This window comes from Bos mutus, chromosome 26, assembly GCF_027580195.1.
Source record: "Bos mutus isolate GX-2022 chromosome 26, NWIPB_WYAK_1.1, whole genome shotgun sequence".
Classification (NCBI taxonomy): domain Eukaryota; kingdom Metazoa; phylum Chordata; class Mammalia; order Artiodactyla; family Bovidae; genus Bos; species Bos mutus.
The window spans coordinates 28,280,801-28,296,695 of NC_091642.1; the positions used below are offsets into that span (position 1 = coordinate 28,280,801).

Genomic DNA, 15,895 nt, shown 5'->3' on the forward strand with positions numbered 1-15,895 from the left:
CTGCGGGGGAGCCAAGATATAGAGGCAGGTCTTTCTGGCTCCCCAGGCCTACTCTTTCCACTGTACCAGGCAGTTTCCAGCAGCATTCCCCACCTGCTGACATAGCATGAGATGCTTCCTATTTCCAACACTGCTCAAAATCCTCGCCAGGGCTTACTCTGCCCACAAGTCAAAAGGACAGCCCTTCCTGAGGGACAGAGGAAGTGCTCCAATAGGGTCCCCATTCTCTCTGCCTGTCTCTGCATCAAAGGAACTCTGAACAGTAACAAAAGCAGTAATAGAACATGTGGAGCTTTTCAGAAAAGCTTACTTTTAGAAGAATTTCAGGCCACCCAAGGGACACTCTAGTCCTGTTCTAAGCATGAGGTTAAACAGCAGTCCCTAGAAGCATATATATTTCTTTTGTAAGACTCTGGTTTGATCACATCTGTGGCTTTTTCTCATCCAGGAACAGGCAGCAGAAGGGTGTGTGTCTGTCCCCACCCCCCGCTTACAGCCGCTGCTGATTACAGCTACACATTCCAATACAGACTTGCCTCTCAGACCAAAGAGGGGGCGGGGGTGGCCTGATCTCAGAAGCCCTGGAACAAATAGTTGGCAACAGCTGTGTTCTCAGAAGACCGCAGTTGGTCGCTACTCTTTTCTCATTCCACACTAGGTTACCGGCTATAACTCAAGTGCCCCTACTTCAAACGGCAGCTCACAAAGTACTCAAGTCTCTGCCACGGGGGTCTGCTGGCTTGGAAAAATCCATCAGGAAGACCAGAGTGTGGTCAGTCCCACCCCCACCCCTCTGAAACATTCAGGACGTCCCTCGGACCCACAGCCCTGACCACAGGCTTAAAAGGAGAAAGTCTCTAAAAGGAGCCCTTCCCTTTAAAAGAAGGCCCCCCACCCCAACTCAGAATCTCTTCAGAAGCAGAGAACTGTGAAGAAATCTCTGCTCACTAACCCAATCAAAATGGAGAAGGAATAAAAGGGGTTTTGATCAGGAATCCTGCTCCGCCTCTCCCCTTCCCGGCCTCACCCCTCAACTGTTTCCTCACTAAGGCTTTGGCAATGGTTTTACGGTGTCTCATGGAAAATCAGAACAGATAATCCAGCAAGAGCTCAGGGATACATGGGGGTTAAGAACCCGGTGGCCAGGGGAGTAAGGAGCAACTAGAAAGCAGGAAGAAAAGCCTGGAAAATTCTGTAAGGGAGCTGGCCTGCTATAACTGCGAGACATTTTCTAAAAGGCTCCCTCCACCCAAAGCAGTAGTGCGATAAGTAAGCTCCCACCCTCTTCCCTTTCCGAACCCAATCCCCAGACCACCCGTTCCATTACCTGTCTAAGACCCAAAAGGAAAGGCATCCTGCAAGAGCATCGTCCACACTAACGTTGGGAACAAAGGGCTTTTGAAAAGTTAAGGTCTTGGAAGGAGCATTTCCCCTGGCGGGTCTGGTGCTCAGCGTTCCCGGTTACCCGGCCTTCCTTAGCAAAGAAGAAAAAGTAAACAGAGTCCTGGGACCAAGCGGGCACTCTTCCTCCTGCTCTCCTGGCTGCTCCCCCCGCCTGGCTCCGACCCACCCCCACCTTCTCGTGACATATCTCAGACGCAGCAAAGCTGAAGCTGTCTGCCAAGGGGGAAATGACATCAGTTCAGGCACGGCAGAAAAAACTCCAGACAGCTGCTGTAGAATACTGAGGAGGATGTGCTGCAAACCCACGAAGTCCAGCTCTGGACCCACCTAGGGCTGGAGCCGACAGTGAGGGGGGACAAGGCTGCTGCCCCCTCCCCTTTACTCCCCTCGGCTCTGAGCAGGCTGGACTGTACATAAATCAAGGTTTTAACACTGCGAAGAGCTACATTTCTCTGAATAATGACGGGATTCTAAGAGCTCCCAGGGAATTGTTTCTCCTCCTTGGTTAAGAAAACAGGACCCAGGAGCTGTCAGTTTCACAGAAATTTCCCCATCCCACCTCTGCCAGAACCGGTGCTCAACAGTGCACCGTGCCTGGCTGTTCCAACTTTCTCAAGAGATGGATGCAATTCAGAGAGGGCTGGGAGAGGTACCTCTTTCCCAGCGAAGGTAGGACATGTTACCTTGGGTGCTGACCTCTCGAGCCCTCGCTCTGACAGGAGAGTTTATGTTTCATAAACAGACTGCATGTACAGGTGCCAACATCTTTCCTCACTTGTCTTACAAAAGGTACAACAAGTCCCACCGCAGCCTCCAAGTTGCCAGTGAAGCAGATCTCTATATTTAAACTGACTCTTGCTTCTGAAAAGTTCACTACCTTAGGTTTGTCAGACTTTCTTCTCTAAGTGCAGTTTATGGAGAAATGGCTCTCTACAGGCAAGCTTTTGTACAGGAAGCAAAGGCCCCAGGGTTGGCGTCCTTACCTGACTTTTCCCAGTCAGCAGTGTAAGCCAGCTCTTGACTGGCTAGCGTTCCCTAAACAGCAGGTCACACTCACTCCCTCCAGCCGTGAAACCTTTAGCAAAGACAACAGTAGCAAGGGTCTGTGTTTGGATTTGGACTTGCAGAAACAACGCACAAGGAGAACAATCTTCAGAGGAACGCTGTAAATGCAAAGTTACTTTCTAATAACTTCCTAAGCTGCAGATTAATGATATTTCCATCACTCAAAGCAAGTATATCTCATCTTTTTATTTTCTGCAACAGTTTTCTTTCAGTGATACTCAGCAAAGGCCCCCGTGGGACTGGCACTGTGCTGGGCAGACCCAGGTAAATAAAAAATGATTCTTGCAAATTATTTTTCACCTCTATTATCTTTCATTTCTACTGAGGACAATACACTTACAGCAAGGTGACTTGCCAAAAGTACTTTTCAATCATTAGCGAAACCAGCCAGACACACAATGTACTTGCTGCAGGTCTCCCACTGACGGTCAAGGTCACATCGACTTTCCTGACAAGGAAATGAATAAGCCAAGCCAGCTGGGCCATTTCCTGGAGTCTCACAAAGAAATGACCAGCAGCCTCATTGCTATGGAGAAGGGAAGAGGGGTGAAGTGGCTTCTGCCACTGCAGGTGTTTGAGGAGTACGAAGCCATTCTTCAGTGAATATGTACCCTTAAGACGCGGTCATCTAGTCTAGCCCATGCCTTGTTTCTACCCTCACACACAGGATGAACAGCCAGCCAGTCAGGCCTGGACACTCAGACACATCCCTCTGGCGAAGAGAGAAGAGACAGCTTTCCATGCCCTCTTTTCATTTCCTCAAATGTAGACCATCCTCAAACACACCCAGCATTATTAACTTTGACAATGAAACTACTGGAAAAGGCATCCTCAACCCCTCCTGGGCAACTCTGCTCTGAACCTACCTGACAAGACAGCATGACACCCACAGCTCTATGGAAAGAGTACATGGCGTAAGCGTACTATTAATTCATTCATTCCACATCTACTGAACACCCACAGCCAGGCACTGGTGTAGGAGCTGGAGGTACCTCTGTGAGCAAGACAGTCAAGAATCCTTGCTCTAATGGACAAAGGAAACTTTCCACATTTCTAAATAATGTTTATCAGCAGTCATCTCTGATTAAATGGAACTGCAACAAGATTACTAGAAATTAAAAAATAATTTTGTCAAAGTTCAATCTAAATGATCAAAATTGCAACACAGGCCTCCCAATTTCCTCGCAACCTAATAAATCATTCTTTTAAGGATGCTACTCAAGACAGTGTTTCTAATCAGCATTTGTCAACTTTTTTCTTCTTACAAGATTATAAGATTCTGTGTACAAGGCAGCATTAAACCGAAAACAACATCACATACTCTGACAAAGTGACCACTGAGAATGGCATCTTCCTCACTGATCTGCTTTTCCTTGCCCCTAGTCCTTGACCAACCCTCACTGAGCTCTAAAATTTGGGGGATGAGGAGAAAGAACAGCTGAAATGGCAAATGCAGGCATTCCCAGGAAGGCAAGTTCACATTGTTCCATGACTTACAAATATTACCACAACCCAGGGACAAAGTAGTCAATTTGGGGATTTAAGAAGCAAAATGATAATCAGTAGTTTCTACTAGTCTGAAAAAAGATTCTTTTATATAAGTGATCCAGGTTCATACATGGTGGACCAAAGCTAAGTCAAATCCATCTTCAAACCATTTTAGTCACCTCCCTGACACAATGTAGAATTTGATTCAATGCTGAATTCACCAACTTAAAAAAAGGGAGGGAGGAGGAATTCTCTGGTGGTCCAGTGGTTAGGATTCTGTGCTTCCACTGCCAAGGGGTACAGGTTCCATCCCTGGTCAGGGAACTAAGATCCTACATGCTGCAAGTCACACTAAACCAGAACTGACAAGGATTATGCTGTCAAAATGTTCTAGTTTAATAAGTGTTTATGGCCCTGAGTAGTGACAAAGATAGTAATGCTGAAACCCTTTGCATTAATTTATTAAAGAAGACATACTGCAACACCTATACTTCCCTGATATCTCAGTTGGTCAAGAATCCGCCTGCAATGCAGGAGACCCTGGTTCGAGTCATGGGTAGGGAAGATCCACTGGAGAAGGAATAGGCTACTCACTCCAGTATTCTTTGGCTTCCCTTGTGGCTCAGCTGGTGAAGAATCCACCTGCAATGTGGGAGACCTGAGTTCAATCCCTGGGTTGGGAGGATCCCCTATGGAAGGGAATAGCTACCCACTCCAGTATTCTGGCCTGGAGTATTCCATGGACTGTATAGTCCATGGGGTCACAAAGAGTTGGACACGACTGAGCGACTTTCACTCACTCACTCATTGCAACATAATATATATTCATAGCTAGTGAAATTCATTCCTTCGCTATAGTTGATTTAAGAATCTTTTGGCAACATTTTCCTAGGCAGCCTATGCATTTATCATCCTTAAATTCTGAGAAAGGGCTTCCCTGGTTGTTCAGTGGTAAAGAATCCACCTGTCGATGCAGGAGACACAGGTTCGATCCCCGCTCCAGGAAGATTCCACATGCCAAGGGGCAACTAAGCCTGTGCACCACAACTACTGAGCCTGTGCTCTAGAGCCTGGGAGCCACAAACATCGAACCTATGAGCTGCAGCTACTGAGGTCTGCATGCTGAAAGCTTGTGCTTATCAACAAGAGAAGTTACCTCAACGAGAAGCTCATGTACTGCAGCTAGAGAGCAGCCCCTGCTCACTGCAACTAGAATGCCTGCACAGCAACCAAGACCCAGCACGCCAAAACTAAATAAATAAAACTTTAAAAATAAATATAAAAAAAAAAAATTCTGGGAAAGAGGCAGGGAGAGACAAGTTATTTGCTAGTACTGACAATGAAACCAGTCTTTATGTTAAGAACTTTTATTTAACCAACATCTCATGATCCCATCATGTAGGTATTAATATCCTTACTGCTCAGCTGTAGAAACTGAGGCATATGGAGACCTGCCCAAGGTCACATAGCAGGCAGAGTAAGAGCAAGGATCTGAATGACGTCTCTGGCTCCGAAGACTCTTTCCTTTACAGTAATACAGGAGTCATGATATTAAACCAGAAGTGACCAGTAAAGCAAAAACCGGAACTGAGGGTCAGCTAAACGCTAAGCAGACACTCATGTTCCCAGTCAGTGCTCTAGAACCCTCTGTAGACTGTCACTTACCACTGGATCTGACAGTGGTGTTCCCAAGGACAGGGTCAGGGCCTTGCATTCGGACCGACTCTGGGGCCTGAGCTCCATGAGGTAAAAGACTAGGACAGTCCTAAAGTTCTCAAAAGTTCCCAACATGCACCCGGTCCCCACACAAGGAGCAAGGTGGCATGGAAGGTCTTCCATGCCTTGGATCTCAGGTAACCTGGTGAAATGTTCATTGGCCAGCAGAGGCTAAAGGAGACTAGGGCTGAGGGCTCTGAGTTTCTCATTTCGCAATCAAGGAATCTGAAGAAAGAGGGTTTTGTCAGAACAGGATAGCAACTGCCAACTTCCAGGGCAGGAGTTAATCTCCAGACCTAAAGCCTTTTATTTCCAGACGCTTTGAGTAGAGGCTGTGATGCAGACACAGAACATCTAAGATAAAAATAAAAGACCTTTCTTATCACTCTCAGGCTGTCTACAAGCACATTTAAATGCCTTCGAGTTCTGACTCAAAAAATGCAGAAATGAATACTTACCCAAACCCCAGATTGACAGGAGCGCCACAATCAAAGTCAAACCAAGACATCATGTCACGAATGCAAAGCTGGGCATCAATAAAAGGATCCTGAAGTAATTATTTTGGGGAATGCCATAGGAAGAATTCCAAGCCCAGAACAAAGATTTGCAGAACCTTGCCAAGTAGAAATGTTACGGACTGTTCAGCTGCCAGAAATCAAGAATACTAACTTATCTGTGTCCTGGGGCTGGACAAAGGCAGACAAGGAGCAAGCCTGCCGAGGCAAGGTAACACACCTCTCCTGGGTTCCAAGAGGGACAAGGAGTTCTACAAGGCACAGGGCTTGTTTCTTCTACAAGGCCTCCGTGAAAACCCGGGGATGCTCTCCTACTACTTTCCTGAGTCTTCCCAGAAGTTGGCTGGGTAAACAGCCCACAACTGCAGTACACAATCACTTGTTAAACATCAGATGATATATTTCAGAGAGGGAGAACCTGAACCTATGTTGCTATCTCATATTTTACAGATGACAAACATGCGCTTCAGTGTAGTTAGGTAACTCTTTCAAAAACACACACCTAGTAGGCAGCTGGAGCCAGCATTTCAGCCAGACCTGTGTGGTTGGACAAAATGGCTTGAACACGCATGGACACAGTGTTTTGATATTACACCCGTCACTTCCCCCTCTTCTGTGACATGATAGTCACAGTCACGTCCAGCCACCAGGATAGACCACGGGGATGGGAAAGATCACTACTGGATGAACTGGCCTTGCCCTGAAGGAGTGACTCACTCAATTACACAGTGAGGGAGAAAAGACCTCAGACAGAAACAAATGGCACCCTATAATAAAAGTGAGGGAAGGAGTAGAGCCAGAAGTGTAAGAAGAGCTTGAAGAAAGGAAGCTGTTGAGGGACAGACTGGCCAAAGAAAGTGTCACCGTGAGACGGCTAACTAAAAAAAAAAAGTAGGGTTTGGGGGAGAAGGTGAAAGCACTAAGCAAGGCCAAGCATGACCAAAAGCATGAAAACAAGGGCACACGGGGCATTCAAGAAAGGCTGAAGAAGATGAAGCAAAGATCAGCTGGCGGAACAGTGCAGAAGCCAGCACATATGTCTGTTTACTGAGCACCTGTAAGTGGCACAATTTTTCTTTCTAATGACTATGGTAGCACTATAAATGTCAAGGGCAGGAATTTCTATTTTGTTAAGTAAGTTAAGTATCTTGGTTCTCTTGCTGTTTGATTATATTTACTCCGAAAATATGATAAATCCTGAATCTGATTTTGTGGGGGGATGTGGGAGGTGCAAGAAAGACATCCATGCAATGCTGCTACTGCTGCTAAATCGCTTCAGTCGTGTCCGACTCTGTGCAACCCTACAGACGGCAGCCCACCAGGCTCCCCCGTCCCTGGGATTCTCCAGGCAAGAACACTGGAGTGGGTTGCCATTTCCTTCTCCAATGCATGAAAGTGAAAAAATAAAGTGAAGTCGCTCAGTCGTGTCCGACTCCTAGCGACCCCATGGACTGCAGCCCACCAGGCCCCTCCGTCCATGGGATTTTCCAGGCAAGAGTACTGGAGTGGGTTGCCATTGCCTTCTCCATGCAATGGTACAGCCTTAATCTTTTAAATAGAGAGAGAAGTCAAAGTAGCAGAAGCTGAAAGTGGTTTACAACAGCTTCCCAAGGTTTCTGCCTCCTGCTTATCTGCCCCTTAACAAGAAAATCCTTTTCTGTTGACAATCAATCACTCTTGGTATTTATTACCTTAGTGGATAAATATTTACTGCCTTCTCTGGAAAGTCTAGGGGTCTCTGAAACTCACCACTAACCAGGAGCTGTCACTGATGGTTAATGAGCTGCTGCTGGGTCTACAGTTTTAGCTTTATCAAGCACAACAGCAGCCTTGTTTGTTTTTATACCAAAATGCTAGGTTCATTCTTCCTGCCCTGAAAACAGTTCAACCTCAACCAAACTGGCAAGTAGCCAAGAATTACAGGAAAATCAGCAAGCTACAACTAAGGCTGTCCCCAGAAAGATTTCATGTCTCCTCACAAACTGCTCTCTAAACCAAAAATCGGAATAAGAAAAAAGGGGGAACCTAGGTCACACCAAATACATGATACACACGTGACCTGGAAAGAGAACTCCATTTAGGGAAATTAGACTTCAAGGCCTCCACTAAATCTGATTTCAGCTTCCACTTAGGGGCAGGACAAAGAGAGACTCAACCCACTTTTGGTGAAATGGTGGCAGGCCCCTGGAAGGGCCAACATCATGTCATTTTATTCAAGACACCTCAACTCTGAGGACCTGCAAGCAGCTCTGGGCTCTCCGGGTGCAAAGTCATAAGAGCAAGTGTGCAGACTCTCCAGTGTAAGATCTTGGTTGTGCTTTATAAGAAGATCTGCTCCCTTGTCTATGTGTCAGCAAAGTCATTTATTCTCAGGCCTATCTCCTCTTGTATAGTATAAGCAACTAAGGGCAAGGTACATAACTTCCATTTCTGTGTCCCTCACAGTACCAAGCAATGCATCGCACAAAGCAGGCCTTCAAGAAAAGACGATCACATGGATGAGGGAATTGACAACTACAGAGAAAATGGTAAAAATGAAGTTAATACAACTAAACCCAAAACATTAGGGCAGGTGACTTTTTCCTGGTCACAGAAACCTGAAAAACAGCTGAGAGATAAGGAGAGTACCTGGATGGTATTCTGAGCTCATAAGGCTTGATGAAGGGATTGGGAAACCCTCTGGTTATCCACCTCCAATTTTCTCAGCTGAGGAATTTAAAGCACTTAAGCCATCTCAAAAGCCAAACTCCCTTCCTCAAGGTACACAGCTGGGACATGACTGAACGCCCCAGTAATAGTTTTTCAGATATGGGGAATGGGATGAAGCAGGCCCTGGTTTTGTCTCCCATCCACCAGAAATTCCATTAGCAACACCAGGAAGTTTCCTTTTCTGCTTAAAGGACTATGAGACTTAATAAGGCCTAGCTGGAAACACAGCTCCTGGCACCAAGCCTTTTCTCATTTCCTAGATCTTATGTAAATTAAATATTACCTCCTTCTTCCTTAGGATATTTGGTAACCAAACTTTCTTCAGGTCTAAGATTTCATGGTCAAAAACACCAGCAGAAAACTTTAAGACAACTTATCCTTCCCAGAAGATGTAGGGAGTGCGAAAACTTCTGGAACACACACGTCCATAGCCCAAGTAAGATGATGACTGAGGTGGTGAAACTGGAGAGGGAATCACACCAGATGCCAAGGATGCTGGACCTTTCATCACATTATGGCCAACCAAGGCCACACCTGAACCCTGTGGACTCCCACAGGATGACAGCAGTATGTAAACCGACTTCAAAGACACTTTGACCATGGCTCCAAATCATGAAGAAAGCATGAGAGCAAAGCAAAGGTGGGCAGGCAGACCCTACTCTGTATGCCTAACGTCTAGGGGAGAAAATGCTGGAAGGGCCTCTGAAAAAGCATCCCATCACAGCAAGAAGTCAGTGCAGGCTACTGTACCTCTCAGGAAAAAAGGCAGCAGGTACCAATATCCTATTTGATATTCACCGTTCCGAAGTCCTTCACTTTGCTCAAGATGCATATCCTTGGCAAGGCGTGCTCAGTATTATAGAAAAGGAGGCACTGACCACTGAGAGACACAATAAAGCATCATTCTTGCAAAGAATTCAAGGTTTATAAACTACTTTCACATCTCTCTTCGTTGTTCCTTACATCAGCTGATGATGGGGCCAGGCAGTTACCACCACTCCCACTTGCCGGACAGTACACCGAAGGTCTGAGAATGCTAGGTGACCTAGGGCTAGACCGACGGTTTCTAACTGAAGGGGCAGAGGTCTTCCCGTAGAATCCCAGTGAGTGACTGCCTACAGGCAGACTTCCCTGCAAGCTAGACTCTGTCAGGGCTCTGGCACTCTACCACTCCTTCTCATGACCCTGGGCCAGTTACTTCACCTCTCTGAGCCTGCACTACTTCTATCAGCATCACCCAGAAGCCGCTCCAAGGCAGCTATTTGTGTGATAAGATGCTCACATGGTTGAAGAAGTTTACGGTCTCTTTTAGAGATTCACGGTGCATGTACTTTACAGTTAAGCCTCGGAAGGGTCCCACAGTTAAGCAGCTTCTTTAACCCTAAGCCTCCTACACTTCAAACAGCACAGCCTTTCTTACTGAACATTTGTTCATAGAATCATTATCTTATCGCGTCTTTCAGCCTCCAAATTCTATTTTCCATCTCTACTCATCAGTTGTGAACTGCTCCCCCCCACCATACTGTACCCTGAGGGCAGGCGTAGTCAGTCAGGCTCTGGATGGGGGACACTGCTCTGGACAGCTGAAAGACAAGCCATGCGGGCTGGTCTCCTCTATTCCCCGTGTTTCTCTGAACCTCTGTGCAATCTCTGATAAGAACAGGATTTTCCCAAAACCTCTCCCTACACAATCAGAAGTTAATCTTTCACTTTATATACTGGGCAGAGGCTAGAAATGGATGCATGTATCCCCCAACCCCTAAAAAAAAGACAAAGATTTCAGAGGGATAAAGGAGAGGACTGCCATGATTAAAACTTCACCACTAGAGCTGTTCAAGTGAAAAAAGAAAGACCTGTGGTTGGAAGAGCACTTTTTGATACTCATAGGACTGAAGGGTATCGCTGGGTAGTATAACTTTTTTAAAGTGGTGTAACTCTTCTGGATAATTCCTTATGAAAACAGAAGAACTGTCATAATTAGCTGAATTTTCTCGTTAGATTTTTACCTCTAGATCCAAATTAAATTTTCACATGCAAGATCCTCTCCTGTAATATTAAGGAATTATTGTCAAGTTTTTAGGGTGTGGTATGGGAGAGCGGTTATGTTCTGGAACAAAGTTCTTTTATCTTGTAGAGATTCAAACGGAACTATTTATGGTTGAGATGATAGAAGTCTGCAACTTGCTTCAAAATAATTGCAGTGGGGATGAATGAAAGTGAAAGTAGATATAGGTAAAAACAAGACTGGCCAAAATGCTAAATTGCTGAAGTTAGGAGGTAGGTACGTAGGTACTTCATTGTATTATATCATTCTCTTTAGCGTTATTTTTGTAAATGTTTAAAATGCTCCATAGTAAAATAAATAAAGGATCTTATTCTGAATAATGTCCATTTTTTACCCTAAATAATATTAAGTTTAGAAAGCCCTAAAAGAACTAGGGAACACCAAAAGCTTGAGTAACAAAAGAACATAAAGTGACATTGATCAAAATTAAAAACAGCTGTATTTTAAAGGACACCATCAACAAAGTGGGAAAAAATCAACAGAGAACAGGGAAAAAATATTTGCAAACCATTTATCTGATAAGATATTAGATAATGATATCAGATAAGTATTTACTGTGGGATTCTTCAGAGGCTTAACTGTAGAACACATGTATCATGAATCTCCACGAGAGATGGTAGAAGACTCTGGCCAAGAGAAGGCAGACTCTGTGGGCCTCTTACAGCAGAAATGACTGTCTCAGAGCCACCTCTAAGCCAGCTCAAGTAACTGGCCCCGGGTCATGAGAATCAGAGGTAGCATGGCTAGGTGTAGAGTGCCAGAACCCTAACAAAGTCTGGTTTTAAAGGAAAATCTCTCCTTGAGCACTCACTCACTGGGATTCCATGGGAAGGCTGCTGTCCCTTCAGTCAGATAAGACTGCTTATTTTAAAATAAGCCAAGGATTGAACAGGCATTTCTCCCAAGAATATAAGCAAATGACCAATAAGAACACAAACAGATGCTCAGCATCACTAGTTATTCAGTTCAGTCACTCAATCGTGTCCAACTCTTTGCGACCCCGTGAATCGCAGCACGCTCCTCCTGCCCCCAATCCCTCCCAGCATCAGAGTCTTTTCCAATGAGTCAACTCTTCGCATGAGGTGGCCAAAGTACTGGAGTTTCAGCTTCAGCATCATTCCCTCCAAAGAAATCCCAGGGCTCATCTCCTTCAGAATAGACTGGTTGTATCTCCTTACAGTCCAAGGGACTCTCAAGAGTCTTCTCCAACACCACAGTTCAAAAGCATCAATTCTTCGGCGCTCAGCCTTCTTCACAGAACCACAATGGGATGCACCCACCAGGATGGTTATGATTATTTAAAAAAAAAAAAAAAAGGCAAGTGTTAAAGAGTATGTGGAGAAGCTAAAATCCTCACAAATTGGTAGTAGGGATATATAATGGTGCAGCCGCTATGAAAAACAGTTCCTCCAAAGTTAAACAGTGATCATATGACTTAGCAATTCCACTTCTAGGTATATAACCAAGAGAAAGAAAACATATGTCCACTCAAAACTTGTATATTCATGTTCAAAGCAGCATTATTCATAATAAACCAAAGTGGAAAGAGCCCAAATATCCATCAGTGAAGAACTAAATGTGTTACATACATACAATGGAATATTCATTGGCCATAAAAAAGGAATAACATATGGCAGCAACATGGATGGACCTAAAGACCGTCATACTGAGTGAAGTCAGAGACAAACGTCATATACCACTTATATGCGCAATCTAAAAAATTGGTACAAATGAACTTATTTGCAAAACAGAAATAGTCACAGATGCAGAAAACAAACTTATGGTTACCAGTAGGAAATACACTGGAAGATTAGGATTGGCAAATACACACTACTATATATAAAATAGATAACTAATAAGGACCTACTGTATAGTACAGGGAAATTGTCTCAATATTATGTAATACCTACATGGGGAAAAAAATCTAAAAAAGGAGTGGATATAGGTATATGTACTTTTTGGAAGGACTGATGCTAAAGCTGAAACTCCAATACTTTGGCCACCTCATGCGAAGAGTTGACTCACTGGAAAAGACTCTGATGCTGGGAGGGATTGGGGGCAGGAGGAGAAGGGGACAACAGAGGATGAGATGGCTGGATGGCATCACTGACTCGATGCACATGAGTTTGGGTGAACTCCGGGAGTCGGTGATGGACAGGGAGGCCTGGTGTGCTGCGATTCATGGGGTTGCAAAGAGTCAGACACGACTGAGCGACTGAACTGAACTGATAACTGATTTACTTTGCTGTACAGCAGAAATGAACACCAGCTTCCCTGATGGCTCAGCAGTAAAGAATCCATCTGCAATGCAGGAGACATGGGTTCAATCCCTGGATTGGGAAGCACCCCTGGAGGAGGAAATGGCAACCCACTCCAGTATTCTTGTCTAGAAAAAATGCCATAGACAGAGGAGCCTGGCAGTCAATGGGGTCACAAAGAGTCAGACACAACTGAGCAAATAAGCACACATGCACGGAGAAACACAACACTGTAAATCAACTATATTCCAATGAAAATTTTTTAAAAAGGAGTGGCTTACTGACATGTTACAACATGGATGAATCTTGAAAACACAATGCTAAGTGAAAGAAGCCAGTCATAAAACAGCACATGGCATATGATTCCATTTACATGAATTGATCAAAATGGACAAGTCCACAGAGACAGAAAGTCAATTAGTGGTTGCCAGGGATTTGGGGGATCTTGGAAGGAGGGGTGGGAATGACTGCTGATAACAGCACTTCTTTTGTAATTGATGAAAATGTTCTGAAAGTAGATAGTGGTGATGGTGGCCCAAACTTGTGAATATACTAGAACTCACTGAATTGTATATTCCAAGAGAGTGAATTGTATGGTATGTGAATTACATCTCAGTAAAGCCGTATTAGGTCTGGCATCCTGCAGTCCATAGGGTCGTAAAGAGTTGGATGTGACTGAGTGACTCAACAACAAAAGCTGTATTACAAAAATAAAATAAAAGCAAGCCTCAGAAAGCATTCTCAACTCAGAAGAGGAAGTACCAAATGGAGGTTGGGGACTGGTGTCAAGAAGCCTCAGGGAGCCCCTCAGCTCAGTAAGTACATTGTGAGCTGAGAACAGCCAGATCTTCAAGTGGCAGCGCTGGGGACAGAATGAACGATGATCCAAAACCCCCCCTCTCTTCCTTGCTCAAGAGAGTACAATGGTGTGTATATCAGAGTAACATCATATACCCTAACTTACCTGCTCTAAGAATAAATAATTTCACACTTTACTATTAGAAACCAATTGTTTTGCAGCCAATTAAGCTGATCATGGGGGCCTGGTGCAAAGGCTGCAAACAGCAGCCTCCTCGGTAGTGTATGCAGCCTGTTGCCTGTGCTCAAAGGTTGCTCAAAGGGATCCTGGAGACAGCCCTTTCCAGGACCTTCAAGACTGGCATGCTGTCCCCAGTCAAGGTTCCAGACAGGTAGGCTCAGTGTCTTTGGAAGGCCTCAGTGGCCAGTGGCCTTCCAAAGGGCATAGTGGTCAGGGTCCACGTTGGCCAAATTATAATGTCTATCCGCACCAAGCAGCAGAAAAAGAAGCATATGACCGAAGCCCTCCTTGGGGCCAAGTTCAAGCTCCCTGGCCATCAGAAGGTCCACGTCTCCAAGAAGTGGGGATTCACTAAGTTTAATGAGGATGAAAACATGGGAACAGAAGAGTGGCTCACCCCAGATGGCTGTGGGGTCAAATACATCCCTAATATTGGCCCCCTGGACAAATGGCAGCCCCTGCACTCGTGACAGCCATGGTGCTGTCTCCTCCTTACTCATACCCACCAGTAAGTCCTACTTTCCTGTCCAAAATAAAATGGCGAAAAAACACCTCTCACCTGATTGCCAAGGGGGATGGTATGTAAAGTGATTCATGTTCAGTTTGGACAAGGAGTAAACCAAAATGTATTCTTAAATCCCTCCACCAAAAATAAGTCTTGCGTCAGTAAGGGAATGGAGAAGCCTTAATGTTCACCAGAGCTAAAATAATTAATAATAACAACAACAAAGGTTAACATTTGCCCAGTAATTACTATGTGGCAGGTACTGCCTATAGGCTAGGTGCTAATATCCCATTTTACAGATGAGGATACTGAGTTAACTAACTAGCCCAAGGTTATATGGAAGTAATCTGGCTCTAGAGTCTGCACTCTGCAACAATGCCAGTTTCAAGCATCTCTTCTTCTGGGATACTACCATGGAAGGGTGGTAGTTTGGGCTTGAAATTAAACTCGTGTGCCTCACAGCGACTGGCCAACAGCTCCAGGCACCTGCCTGACATTCTCGAGGGGACCACAAACCACTTCTTTTGGCAGATGGGCAGGCATTTCTACCCTCCTCTGGCTACAGGCCCACTGCCCTTGGGTGAATCCTGCTCCACAGCAAAGGGAGCAACCAGTTTGCAGACAGGGAGGAGACCTCTAGGCCTTTGAGGAAGTAAACCGAAATGGTCTCTAGAAGCCTGTGTTAAGAATCAGAAGACACATCTTCAAGGACAAGCAGAAGGCGCCAGTGAAGAAATGTTACTCACGTGTGCGGGGAAGTAAGCCCTACTAATGGGAATGTGAGCTGATACAACCGTGTTGGGAAGCAACTTGGCACTGTTGGCCCTGAATTCCAAATGTCCACACATTATAACCCCATAACCCCTAATTCCACTTCTAGGAATCTAGCAAATTGCAGACAGAAATAAGTGCAACAATGGTCACTATAGCACAGTGTGAAAATGCAGAACCTTGGACACAATGTATGTTCATTAATGGAGGGGTGGTTAAATAACTTTTGATCTCAAGCAGTAACATACAGGCATTAAAAAAAAAATCACGAGGCATACACGCCATATGAAAAGAAGTCTACAATATATGAAGGTTTAAAAGAAGTGCATATTGTTAAAATACTACATGTAAAGTATCCAT

The 15,895-nt window shown here is 44.9% G+C and overlaps 1 protein-coding gene and 1 pseudogene across 2 annotated transcripts in view; one reads left to right on the top strand and one right to left on the bottom strand.

The window, feature by feature from the left end:
- Positions 1 to 15,895, bottom strand: part of WBP1L (WW domain binding protein 1 like) — a 56,387-nt gene that overhangs the window by 30,602 nt on the left and 9,890 nt on the right. The window contains exon 1 of one of the 2 annotated variants that reach the window (XM_070363807.1): positions 1,328 to 1,575. The exons of the other annotated variant lie outside the window; for it this stretch is intronic. Coding sequence (XP_070219908.1) covers positions 1,328 to 1,354 — 27 coding nt within the window. The 5' untranslated portion in view covers positions 1,355 to 1,575. Of the gene's footprint in view, positions 1 to 1,327; positions 1,576 to 15,895 lie in introns of those variants that run through there. 2 annotated transcript variants of the gene reach the window in all.
- On the top strand, positions 14,235 to 14,357 carry LOC138985870 (small nucleolar RNA SNORA70; annotated as a pseudogene).